General features: G+C 40.1%; 1 protein-coding gene across 2 annotated transcripts in view; it reads left to right on the forward strand.

The window, feature by feature from the left end:
• Positions 1-12,326, forward strand: part of LOC136838204 (sodium-dependent proline transporter-like) — a 28,508-nt gene extending 16,182 nt beyond the window's left edge. For both annotated transcript variants that reach the window (XM_067103078.1, XM_067103076.1), the window contains exons 4-14: positions 602-733; positions 904-1,007; positions 2,626-2,807; positions 3,414-3,642; positions 4,228-4,374; positions 4,902-5,034; positions 7,492-7,607; positions 7,714-7,842; positions 8,432-8,632; positions 9,609-9,770; positions 11,275-12,326. In XM_067103078.1, coding sequence (XP_066959179.1) covers positions 602-733; positions 904-1,007; positions 2,626-2,807; positions 3,414-3,642; positions 4,228-4,374; positions 4,902-5,034; positions 7,492-7,607; positions 7,714-7,842; positions 8,432-8,632; positions 9,609-9,770; positions 11,275-11,439 — 1,700 coding nt within the window. In that variant the 3' untranslated portion in view covers positions 11,440-12,326. The remainder of the gene's footprint in view (positions 1-601; positions 734-903; positions 1,008-2,625; positions 2,808-3,413; positions 3,643-4,227; positions 4,375-4,901; positions 5,035-7,491; positions 7,608-7,713; positions 7,843-8,431; positions 8,633-9,608; positions 9,771-11,274) is intronic.

Here is a 12,326-nt window from a genome sequence, read left to right on the forward strand (position 1 = left end):
CATTATGCCCATGGTCATTGTACTGTATTTTATTTTCATTACATTTCATTGTAGTCATTATAATCACATTCATTATATTCCTATTCAGCATATTGGTATTCATTAATTTTATGTAATATAAGTATCTTTATACTCGTTATATTGTATAATTCATTATACTAGCCCAATTCACCAGTTTCTGCATTTTCATTAAATCATACTCATTATACTCATCATTATACTAATTGTAACACAATCTATACTCATTATACTGTTATTATTATATTATAATATTATATTCATACTCATTATATTTTCATTATACTCATCATACTCATATTTTCATTATACATTATACTTATACTATACTTATACTATACTCATGCTTATATTTTCGTTATACTCATCATACTCATTTTCATGATATATTACTGTATTAATATTCATATTTTCATCATACTTATATTATTCTCATCATAATCATACTCATCATACTCATTATATTTTCATTATAATCATCATACCCATTATATTTTCATCATACTCATTATATTTTCATTATACTTATCATACTCATTGTATTTTCATTATAATCATCATACCCATTGTATTCCCCACCCAGCGGCCTTCCTGTTCCCGTACGTGATCCTGCTGGTGGTGATCGGGAAGCCAATGTACCTGATGGAGACGGCCCTGGGGCAGTACAGCCAGCTGGGGCCCATGAACGTCTGGCGTTGCGCCCCCGTCATGCAGGGTAAGGGGTCGTAAGAGGTCATAAGAGGTCATAACTGCTGGACCACCAATTATTCCCATAATACTCTTTAAATAAATAGTGAGTGACATAACCGCTGGACCACCACATTCTCACCGTATTCTTAATTATATAATATATACATAATTATGACCCCTCCCTTTTCTTTGCAGGAGTGGGGGTCGCAATGGTGATCCTGTCCCTCATAACGGCCATCTACTACAACCAGCTGATGGGGTACTGTCTGTACTACATGTTCGGAAGCTTCGCCTCTGAGGTGAGTGGCTTGGCGGGTTGTGGTTGGAATTTTGTGAACTGTTGCATTCCGACCACTTGGGTTACGACATCTTGATTCTGACCTTTTAGTAATTCAGGTTGCTTAATAATAAGTCTTAGTTGTGATCCCTTGATAATTATGACCCTTGAATGCAAGACTGCTTTAATTATTCTGACCTCCCAATTATGACCACTCGATTCTGATTGCTTGATAGTTCTGACCACTGAATTCTGACTGCTTAAAGATTCTGACCACTCAATTCTGATTGTTTGATTATTCTGACCCCTTAATTGTGATCAATGGGTTCTGATTAATTATTCTGACCCCTTACTTGTGACCACTTGATAATTATGATCACTGAATTCTGACTGCTGCATGATACTGACCCCTGATGTATCTGACCCCAGATGTGTCTGACCCCAGAATTCTGAAAAATTAATTTTGACTGAATTCTGACCCCTCAATCATGACCCCTTAATGATTATGACCTCTCAATTCTGACCTCTCAATCATTCCAACCCCAGAATTAGGATCACTAAATGATTCTGACCACTTAATAATCTGACCCCTGAAATCTAACCACTTGATAATTGTGACCCCTGAGTTCTGATTGTTTAATTCTGACCCCTTAATAAATCTGACACCTGAGTTCTGACCCCTTGATAATTATGACCCCTTAATAATTATGAAGACTGATTTTTAACTTAGTGAATCTGTCCCTTGAATTCTGACCCCTAATAATTATGGCCCTTCTGACCCCTTAATAAATCCGACATCTGAGTTTTGACCCCTTGATAATTCTGACCCCCTAAATAAATCTGACCCCCGGATAATTCTGACCCCTTAATAATTATGACTCCCGATTTTTAACCGATTAAATCTGACCCTTGCATTCCGACCCCCCTCACAATTCTGACCCTTCTTCCCCCTGATTAACTGAGTGAATCTGACCCTATAATTCTGATTCCCTAACAATTATGACCCCTGATCTTTAACTGACTGAATCTGACCCTTGTATTCTGACCCTTAATAAATTCTGACATCTAAATAAATCTGACCCTTGAAATCTGACTTTTTAATTCTGACCCCTTAATAATTATGACCCCTGAGGGTTAATAAGACTGAATCTTAACCTTGAATTCTGACCACCTTTTAATTCTGACCCCTTAATAATTATGACACCTTGATCATTGTAACCCCTGATTTTAACTAATTTGATCATTGTGACCCCTGAATTCTGATTGTTAAATAATGACCCATAACTAAATCTGACCCCTGAGATCTGAATTTTTAATTCTGACCCTTAATTATGACCCCTGATTTTTAACTGATTGAATCTGACCCTTGAATTTGACCCCTTAATCATTATGACCCCTTAATAAACCTGACTTTAATTCTGGCCCCTTAATAATTCTGACCCACGAAATCTGACCCTTTAATAATTATGACCCCTGATTTTTAACTGATTGAATCTGACCCTATGATTCTGACCACCTAATAATTCCCCATGAATGTTGATTGTTTAATTCTGACCCCTTAATCATTATGACCCCTTGATTTTCAACGGATTAAATCAGACCCCCTTAGTAATTCCAACACATATCTCTCCCGCCCCCAGGTGCCGTGGGCCCGGTGCGACCCCCACTGGGCCAACGAGAACTGCTTCGCGGTGGGAGGAGGAGAGAGCGGGGACGCAGGCCTCTACCCCTGCTCCAAGTACAACCTGACGGGGCCAACTGCCACCATCAACTGCTCCGCCGCCTCTACGGCCAATGAGTCCTCGGCCGAGCAGTTCTGGAGGTGAGCGGATCGTCCGTTCTTTATGTTCTGTGTGTTCTTTGTGTCTTTACGTTCTTTGTTCTTTGTTCGTGTTCTTTATTTTCTTTATATTCTTTGTTCTTTGTGTTCTGTATATTCTTTGTTCATGTTCTTTGTTCTTTACATTCTTTATATTTTTTGTTCATGTTCTTTGTTCTTTATGTTGTTTACGATTTTTATATTTTTATGTTTGTTTTTTTATTCTATATTCTTTGTTATTCTATATTCTTTGTTCTTTACATTCTTTATATTCTTTGTTCTTTACGTTCTCCCCACAAAAAACAGATTATTCTCATTCTTCTTCTTATTCTCATTCTTTTTCTCCTTCTCCTCATTCTTCTCCTTATTCTCATTCTTCTCCTTATTCACATTCTTATTCTCCTCCTCCTCCTCCTCCTCCCTCCTCCCTATTCTCATTCTTCTCCTTATTCACATTCTTATTCTCCTCCTCCTCCTCCTTATTCTCATTCTTCTCCTTATTCTCATTATTCTTCTCATTCCTCTCCTCCTTCTTCTCCCTGTTCTCACTCCCATCCATAATTCTCACCCTCTCACTCTCTCTCTCTCTCTCTACTCCTCCTCCAACAGACTGGGGGTGCTACGCCTGGCCCCCGGGGGGCTGCAGGACTTCGGGCACATAGGGGAGGTGCAGTGGGACCTGACCCTGTGTCTGCTGCTGTCGTGGGTCATCGTCTTCCTCTGCCTCCTGAAGGGCGTCAAGTCCTCGGGCAAGGTCGTCTACTTCACCGCCACCTTCCCTTACTTCATCCTCATCGCCCTCCTGGTCGTGGGCGTCAGGCTGGACGGCGCCGTCGAGGTGGGTGCTTTGACCTTTTTTTGACCTTTAATGACCTCTTTGGACCTTGTTTCACCTTTTTGTTTGTGACCCTATTTGGGTATTTGGACTTTTTTTTTAACCTTATTTGAACTTTTTGACCTTGTTTGACTTTTTTGGATGTTATCTTATTTGTACTTTTTTTTTTTTTTACATATTTGACCTTTTTTTATCTTATTTGATCTTGTTTAACCGTACTTGGTCCTTGTTTGACTTTTATTTTTTACCTTATTTGACCTCTTTGACTGTAACTGTATTTGAATTATTTTTACCTTTTTGCCTTTATGTGAGCTTTTCCTTAATTGACATTTTTTAACTTTTTGTTTGACCTGGTCTGATATTTTGTTTGATATTTTGTGACCTTTTTTTAACCTTATTTGACCTTTTTTTGACCTGCTATGACCTTTTGTTTGATACATCGTCACCTTTGGTTTGACCTGGTTACCAGAAACGAGGTCAAACCAGGTCGAGCTGTTATTTATATAATAATAATAATAATAATAATAATAATAATAATAATAATAATAATAATAATAATAATAATAATATATTATGTTTTATGCCCAGGGCCTGAAGTTCCTGTTCATCCCGAAGTGGCAGGAGATCCTGAACGTGGTGGTGTGGCGAAGGGCGGCCGAGCAGATGTTCTTCTCCCTCTCCGTCTCCTGGGGCGGCCTCATCATGTTCGGCTCCTACAACAAGTTCAGGAACAAGGTAATGCTGGTTATATTTCTGCCTGGTTATTTTTTCTATTTAAAGGTTTATTTGTCTTTGTAAGCTTCCTGTTTATCTGTCTCTCTTTGTCTGTTTATTTTTATATACTGTCTGTTTATATGCACTTTCTGGGTAGATTCATCTGTCTGCTTCCTGCCTGTTGATGGAAATAAACAGCCTCTATTTCAGGAAATAAACAGCCAGTTTAGTTTCCTTTCTGTCTAAAATGAACCAGAAATAAAGAACCAGTTTAGTTTCCTGGAAATAAACAGCTGGTTTTACTCAATGGAAATCGACAACCTTTTTCCCTGAAAATAAACAATCTTATTTCTGGAAATAAACAGCCAGTGTTGTTCCCTGCCTTTCTAAAATGCACCAGGAGTAAACAGCCTGTTTTGTTTCCTGGAAACAAACCTTAGTTCTGGAGATAAACAGCCTCTCTCCCTGAAAACAACATTATTTCTAGAAATAAACGGCTCTCTTGCTTCCTGGAAATAAACAGCCTCGTCGTCTCCTTACCTCGGCAGGTCCACATCGACGCCTTCATAGTGTCTTCGCTGGACTTCATCACCTCCCTGATCGCGGCCACAGCCATCTTCTCCGTCCTGGGAGCCATGGCCAAGGACCTCGGCGTGGACATCAAGCAGCTCGCGGCCAGCGGTGAGGTTATAACCAGTCGTGTGTTGACCAGTCATTTAGACAGTGGTATAAACCAGTCATACATAAAGCAGTCTTATATTAACTAGTCTTGTATTAACGAGTGAGGTTATGACCAGTCGTATATTAACCAGTGAGGTTATAACCAGTCATATATTAACCAGTGAGGTTATAACCAGGCATATATTAACCATTGAGGTTATGACCAGTCGTATATTAACCAGTGAGCTTATAACCAGTCATATATTAACCAGTGAGGTTATGACCAGTCATATATTAACCAGTGAGGTTATAACCAGTCATATGTCAACCAGTGAGGTTATGACCAGTTGTATATTAGCCAGTTGTATATTAACCAGTGAGGTATAGCCACTCATATATTAGCCAGTGAGGGTCATAGGTTATAACCAGTCATATATTAACCAGTGAGGTTATGACCAGTTGTATATTAGCCAGCTGTATATTAACCAGTGAGGTTATTGCCAGTTGTATATTAGCCAGTAAGGTTATAACCAGTCATATATTAACCAGTGAGGTTATGACCAGTTGTATATTAACCAGTGAGGTTATAGCCAGTTGTATATTAGCCAGTAAGGTTATAACCAGTCATATATTAACCAGTGAGGTTATGACCAGTTGTATATTAACCAGTCATTTAAGCAGTGGTGTAAACTTGTCATATACGCCTGGGTTACATACAGTCCTTTAAACAGTGGTATAGCTTTTTATAGCCATTGATATAGTTAGTGATATAAACAGGGTTATTCAAGATAACCAGTCATCTAACCAGTCGTATAACCAGTCATATATAAACCAATATCTATATAACTGGTCATATAGATACTGATGTAAACCAGTCATTTAACCAGTTGTATAACCAATCATATTAACCAGTCACTGAAACCAGTCGTTTAAACTGTTGATATAACCATTAATTTTATAAGTGAAATAGCTATTGTTATAACCAATTCTATTAAACAAGTGATATAGTCAGCCATATAACCAGTCATATTAACCTGTTGTATATTAACAAGAGATATAACTGGTCATTTAGACAGTGATATAATGTGATATAGCCGCTGATATATAGTTTATTTCTTAAGTTATATGACAAATTATATTAACCAGTGGTATAACCAGTCATATATTAACCAGTGATATAACCAGTCCTTTAAAATGGTATAGCCAATGATATAACTAGTCATATAGCCATTGATATAGCCATTTCTATTAAACAGTTGATATAAACAGCCATACTAACCAGTGATACAAGTCATATAGACTAGTGATATAACCATTTGTATAGCCAGTGGCGTAACCAGTTGCATAAACCAGTAATATAACCAGTCATATAACCAATCATATAATCAGTCGTTTAACCAGTTACATAAACCAGTGATATAACTAGTCATATAACCAGTCACATACCCCAATCATATATAACTAATCATATAACCAGTGACATAACCAGTCATATAAACCAATCCTATAACCAGTGATTTAGTCAGTTACCTAACCAGTCATATAACTAATCCTATAACCAGTCATATAACAGTGATATTAATATTCATATAACCAATGAGATAACCAATCATATAACGAGTCATATAAACCAATCCTATAACCAGTGATATAACCAGTTGTATAACTAATCATATAACCAGTCTTATAACCAGTGATATAACTAGTCACATAAACCAGGAATACAACTAATCATACAGTCAGTTACCTAACCACTCATATATAACCAGTAACATAACCAGTCATTACAATCAGTGATATGAACAGTCTTTAACCAGTGATATAACCAGTTATATAACCAGTCATATAACCAGTGATATTAATAGTCATATAACCAGTGAAATAACCAATCAAATAACCAGTCATATGAACCAATCCTATAGCCAGTGATATAACCAGTTATATAACTAATCATATAGCCAGTTACATAACCAACCATATAACCAGTTATATAACCAGTCATATAGCCAGTCATATAAACCAGTTCTATAACCAGTAACATAACCAGTCATTGTAACGAGTGATATAACCAGTCTTATAACCAGTGATATAACTAGTCACATAATATAACCAGTCTTATAACCAGTAATATTACTAGTCACATAAACAAGGAATATAACTAATCATATAGTCAATTACCTAACCACTCATATATAACCAGTAACATAACCAGTCATTATAATCAGTGATATAACCAATTATATAACTAGTCACATAAACCAAGAATGTAACTAATATCATACAGTCAGTGATATAACCAGTCATTATAACCAGTAACATAATGTCAATATAACCTGTGATATAACCATTTACATAACCAGTCTTATAACTAGTGATATAACTAGTCACCTAAACCATTAATACAACCAATCAAATAGTGACACAACCAGTCATATAACCAGTGACATAACCAGTGATATAACCAGTCATGAACCCCAGGTCCCGGGCTGGCCTTCATCGCGTACCCGGAGGCGATCTCGAGGACGCTGCCGATTCCCCAGCTGTGGTCTGTCCTCTTCTTCTTCATGCTGTTTACCCTGGGGCTGGACTCTGAGGTGAGTGGGCTGTTTGTGCTGTTTAAAGGTGACTGTTTATTCTGTTTATTGTCTGTTTATTCACTGTTTAATGTCTGTTTATTGACTGTTTAATGTCTGTTTACAGTTCGCCCTGCTGGAGACAGTCCTGACGGCCATCTACGACACCTTCCCGAGGACGAGGCCCTACAAGCTGCTTCTGACGGGGGTCCTGTGCGTCTCCTGCTTCCTCCTGGGCATTCCGCTCTGCGCTACGGTGAGTGAGTGAGTGGATGGTTAGGTGGTTAGTTTGCTCTCTCTTGCTCTCTCTCTCTCTCTCTTCAGGTGTTGCTCTCTCTTGCTATCTCTCTCTTGATCTGCTGGGCTGTTGCTCTTTCTTGCTCGCTCTCTTGAGCTGTTGTAATCTATTGTTCTCAATCTTCCAATTTCTTGCTCTCTTGACCTGTTGCTCTCTCTCTCTCTCTCTCTCTCTCTAAGTGTATTGCTCCCTTGATCTCTAGCTCTGTCAGTCTTTCCTGCCCTCTCTCTCTCTGTCTCTCACTCTTGCATTCTCACTCTCAATTGCTCTCACTAACTCTCCCTCTTACTCTCACTCTCTCTCAGTCTCCCACCAACTCTCTCCCTCTCTCAGTCTCTCTCAGTCAAGGCAGTACATCTCTCATCTCTTACTATCATTATCTCTCCCTCCCTCAATCTCTCATTCTCTCGCTCTCTCTTACTCTCTCTCTCTCTCTCACTCCCTCAGTCTCAGTAACTCACTCGCTCTCTCATACTCTCAATCGCTCTCACCAGCTCTCTCTCTCTCTCTCACTCTAACTTTCACTCACTCTGTCTCTCCCAAACAGACAGGCCAGTACATCTTCTACCTGGTGGACACCTTCGGGGGCGGGATGGGCGTGCTGCTGATCGCCATCTTCGAGCTGGTGGCCCTCCACTGGGTGTACGGCGTGCGGAGGTTCAGCGAGGACCTCCGCTTCATGCTCGGCTACTCCCCCTCCATGTTCTGGAAGGTCTGCTGGGTCTTCGTCGCTCCCGTCTCCCTCCTGGTGAGTGGCTTGTGGGAGGTTTGTGGAGCAGTTTCACGGAGGGGTTTATGCAGGGGTTTACGGGTGGTTTACGGAGCAGTTTACGGATGGGTTTAAACAGGGGTTTGTGGAAGGTTTACAGAGCAGTTTATGGAGGGGTTTGAACAGAGGGGTTTGCGGGAGGCTTATGGAGCAGTTTACGGATGGGTTTAAACGGGTTTATTGGAGGGTTTACGGAAGGTTTATGGAGCAGTTTACAGATGGGTTTAAATGGGTTTATGGAAGGGTTTGTGGAAGGTTTATGGAACAGTTTACAGATGGGTTTAAATGGGTTTATGGAAGGGTTTGTGGAAGGTTTACAGAGCAGTTTAAGGATGGGTTTAAATGGGTTTCTGGAAAGGTTTGTGGGGCAGTTTACGGAGGGGTTTAAACAGGGGTTTATGGAAATGTTTATGTAAGGTTTATGGAGCAGTTTACAGAGGGGTTTAAACAGAGGGGTTTGTGGAAGGTTTATAGAGCAGCTTGAGGAGGGTTTTAAACAGGTGTTTGTGGAAGGTTTACAGAAGGGTTACGGAGAGGTTTAAACGGGTTTGCAGAGGGGTTTACAGAATGCTTGCAGAGTGGTTTATGGAGGGGTTTAAACAGAGGGGTTTGCGGAAGGATTATGGAGGGGTTTGTAGAAGGTTTATGGAGCAGTTTATGGAGTGGTTTAAACAGATTTGTGGAGGGGTTACGGAGCAGTTTACGATGGGGTTTAAACAGAGGGTTTTGCTGAAAGTTTGCGGAGGGGGGGTTGTTTACTGAATTTTTATGGAGCAACTTACGGAGTGTTTTAAACGTGGGGTTTGGGGAGTGGTCGACCGAGGGACCTGAAATGGAAGTCTGGATGGGTTTCGAGGTTTGTCTGGTGGGGTTACGGAGCGGTTTACGGAGTGGTACGATTGACAGTGTCTCTTTTTTACGGAGCAATCTAACTGACAACATCTCTCCCCGGCAGCTGCTGTTCATCTACTCGGTGGTGACGTGGGAAGACCCCACCTATAACGGCATCCCCTACCCCCCCTGGGCCATAGGGGTGGGGTGGTTCCTGGCGGGGGTCTCCGTCCTCATGATCCCCCTGGTCTTCGTCTTCGTCGTCCTCAAGAGGCTCTTCACCGGGGTGAGTGGCTGATGACCTGGGATGACCTAGAGTAACCTATTGTGACCTGGGATGACTTAGAATTACCTATTATGACCTGGAGTGAGTGGCTGACCTGGGATGACCTGGAGTGAGTGGCTGGCCTGGGAATGACCTGGAGTGAGTGGCTGACCTGGGATGACCTAGAGCTGACCCAGAATGACCTAGAGTGAGTGGCTGACCTGGAATGACCTGGAGTGACCGGCTGATCTGGGATGACCTAGAGCTAGTAGCTGACCCAGAATGACCTGGAGTGAGTGGCTGGCCTGGAATGACCTGGAGTGAGTGGCTGACCTGGAATGACCTAGAATTAGCTATTATGATCTGGGATGACCTAGAGTGACCTAGAATTAGCTATTATGACCTGGGATGATCTATAGTGACCTGTAGTTCTTCGCTGGGCGAGCGGTTCCATTCTCAGCTACCACTCTGTTGGCTGCGAGTTCGAATCTCCGACTGGCCAATGAAGAATAAGAGGAATTTATTTCTGGTGATAGAAATTCATTTCTCGCTATACTGTGGTTCGGGTTCCACAATAAGCTGTAGGTCCCGTTGCTAGGTAACCAATTGGTTCCTAGCCACGTAAAATAATTCTAATCCTTCGGGCCAGCCCTCTCTAGGACAGCTGTTAATCAGCTCAGTGGTCTGGTTAAACTAACATATACTTTTTTTTTATAGTGACCCGTAATTAGCTATTATGACCTGGAATGACCTAGAGTGACCTAGAATTTGCTATTATGACCTGGGATGACCTAATGTCACCTAGAATTAGCTATTATGACCTGGAATGACCTAGAGTGAGTGGCTGACCTAGAGTGACGTGGAATGACCCAAGTTGACCTAAACCGACCTATTTCCTACCTCACACGACTTTAAATGATCTCAAATAACCTCAAACTACCTAAAATGACTCCAGATGACCTAAACTGACCTATATTTTTCTTTTAATCCACTTCCCTATAATGACCCCAGATGACCTATAGTTTTATTTTAATCCAACTCCCTGAAGTGACCCCAGATGACCTAAGTTGACCTATATTTTTCTTTTAATCCAACTCCTTATAATGACCCCAGATGACCTAAGTTGACCTATATTTTTCTGTTAATCCAACTCCTTATAATGACCCCAGATGACCTAGGTTGACCTATATTTTTCTGTTAATCCACTTCCCTATAATGACACCAGATGATCTAAGTTGACCTATAGTTTTCTTTTAATCCAACTCCCTATAATGTCCCCAGATGACCTAAGTTGACCTATATTTTTCTTTTAATCCAACTCCTTATAATGACCCCAGATAACCTAAGTTGACCTATATTTTTCTTTTAATCGACTTCCCTAAAGTAACCTCAGATGACCAAAGTTGACCTATATTTTTACCCAACTCCCTAGTGATCCCAGATGACTTAACATTTTTCCTCTTAATCCACCTCCTTAAAAGTGACCACAGATGACCTCAACTGACCTATTTCTCTCCCATTGCAGAAGATCAGCCAGGTCTTCCAGCCGGCGGAGAGCTGGGGGCCGGGATGCCCGGAGGCCCGCAAGGAACTCCTCCTTCGGGCGGCCCAGTCCAACTTCAGCCTCGCCGAGACCAAGTACGGCATCGACAACCCCGCCATGGAGGGCGGCCGCTACTACCCCGAGTGACGACGATGTTGATGGATTGAGCTTTCGCCTGTCTGTGTCTGTTTCCTTACATGTAGATACAAAGGACCTTTATATTTTAGTCCAATATTTTTTCAGTTTATCCAATTTTTTAGTCAATTTTACCAGTTTGTGTTACTTTTCCTCACATGTACATGTGTGGGAACTTTAAATTCCCGTCCACTTTATACTATTTTTAGTCAATTTTGCTCAACTTTTCCGTCTAATTTATCCTTTTTTTAGTCAATTTTCCATAATTTATCCGTCCAGTTGATCCAGATTTTAGTGATTTTTCCTCAATTTTTCCATCCAATTTATTCAGATTTTAATCAGTTTTCAAATTTTCTGTCCAATTTTTTAGTCTTTTCCTCAATTTTTGTTCAATTTTTCCGTCCAATTTTTAGTCAGTCTTCCTCAATTTTTCCATCCAGTTTATCTTATTTTTAGTAAATTTTCTTCAATTTTTTCGTTCAATTTTCGGTAATATTTCCTGAATTTTTCTGTCCAATTTATCCAAATTTCCGTCCAGTTTTTAGTCAATTTTCCTAAATTTTTCCGTCCAATTCATCCAATTTTTAGTCAGTTTTCTTCATATTTTCCGTCCAATTTTTAGTCAATTTTCCTAAATTTTTCCGTCAATTTATCCAACTTTTAGTCAATTTTCCTCAATTTATCAAATTTTTGTCTCTTTTCCTCACAAGACTCTTTAACACAGACGAAACAGACAGAGAGACAGATATCAGGAAGTATACATTGTAAATATAGATGATAAAGATGTATATAGATAAGAGATGTTCTATATAAACTCCTATAAAATATATATATAAGAATGTGCAGTCGATGGATGATAACTCGAGAATCGACGTTTGAATAAAAAGTCTTCGTCTCCT

Source organism: Macrobrachium rosenbergii, unplaced genomic scaffold (genome assembly GCF_040412425.1).
Source record: "Macrobrachium rosenbergii isolate ZJJX-2024 unplaced genomic scaffold, ASM4041242v1 171, whole genome shotgun sequence".
Classification (NCBI taxonomy): Eukaryota; Metazoa; Arthropoda; class Malacostraca; order Decapoda; family Palaemonidae; genus Macrobrachium; species Macrobrachium rosenbergii.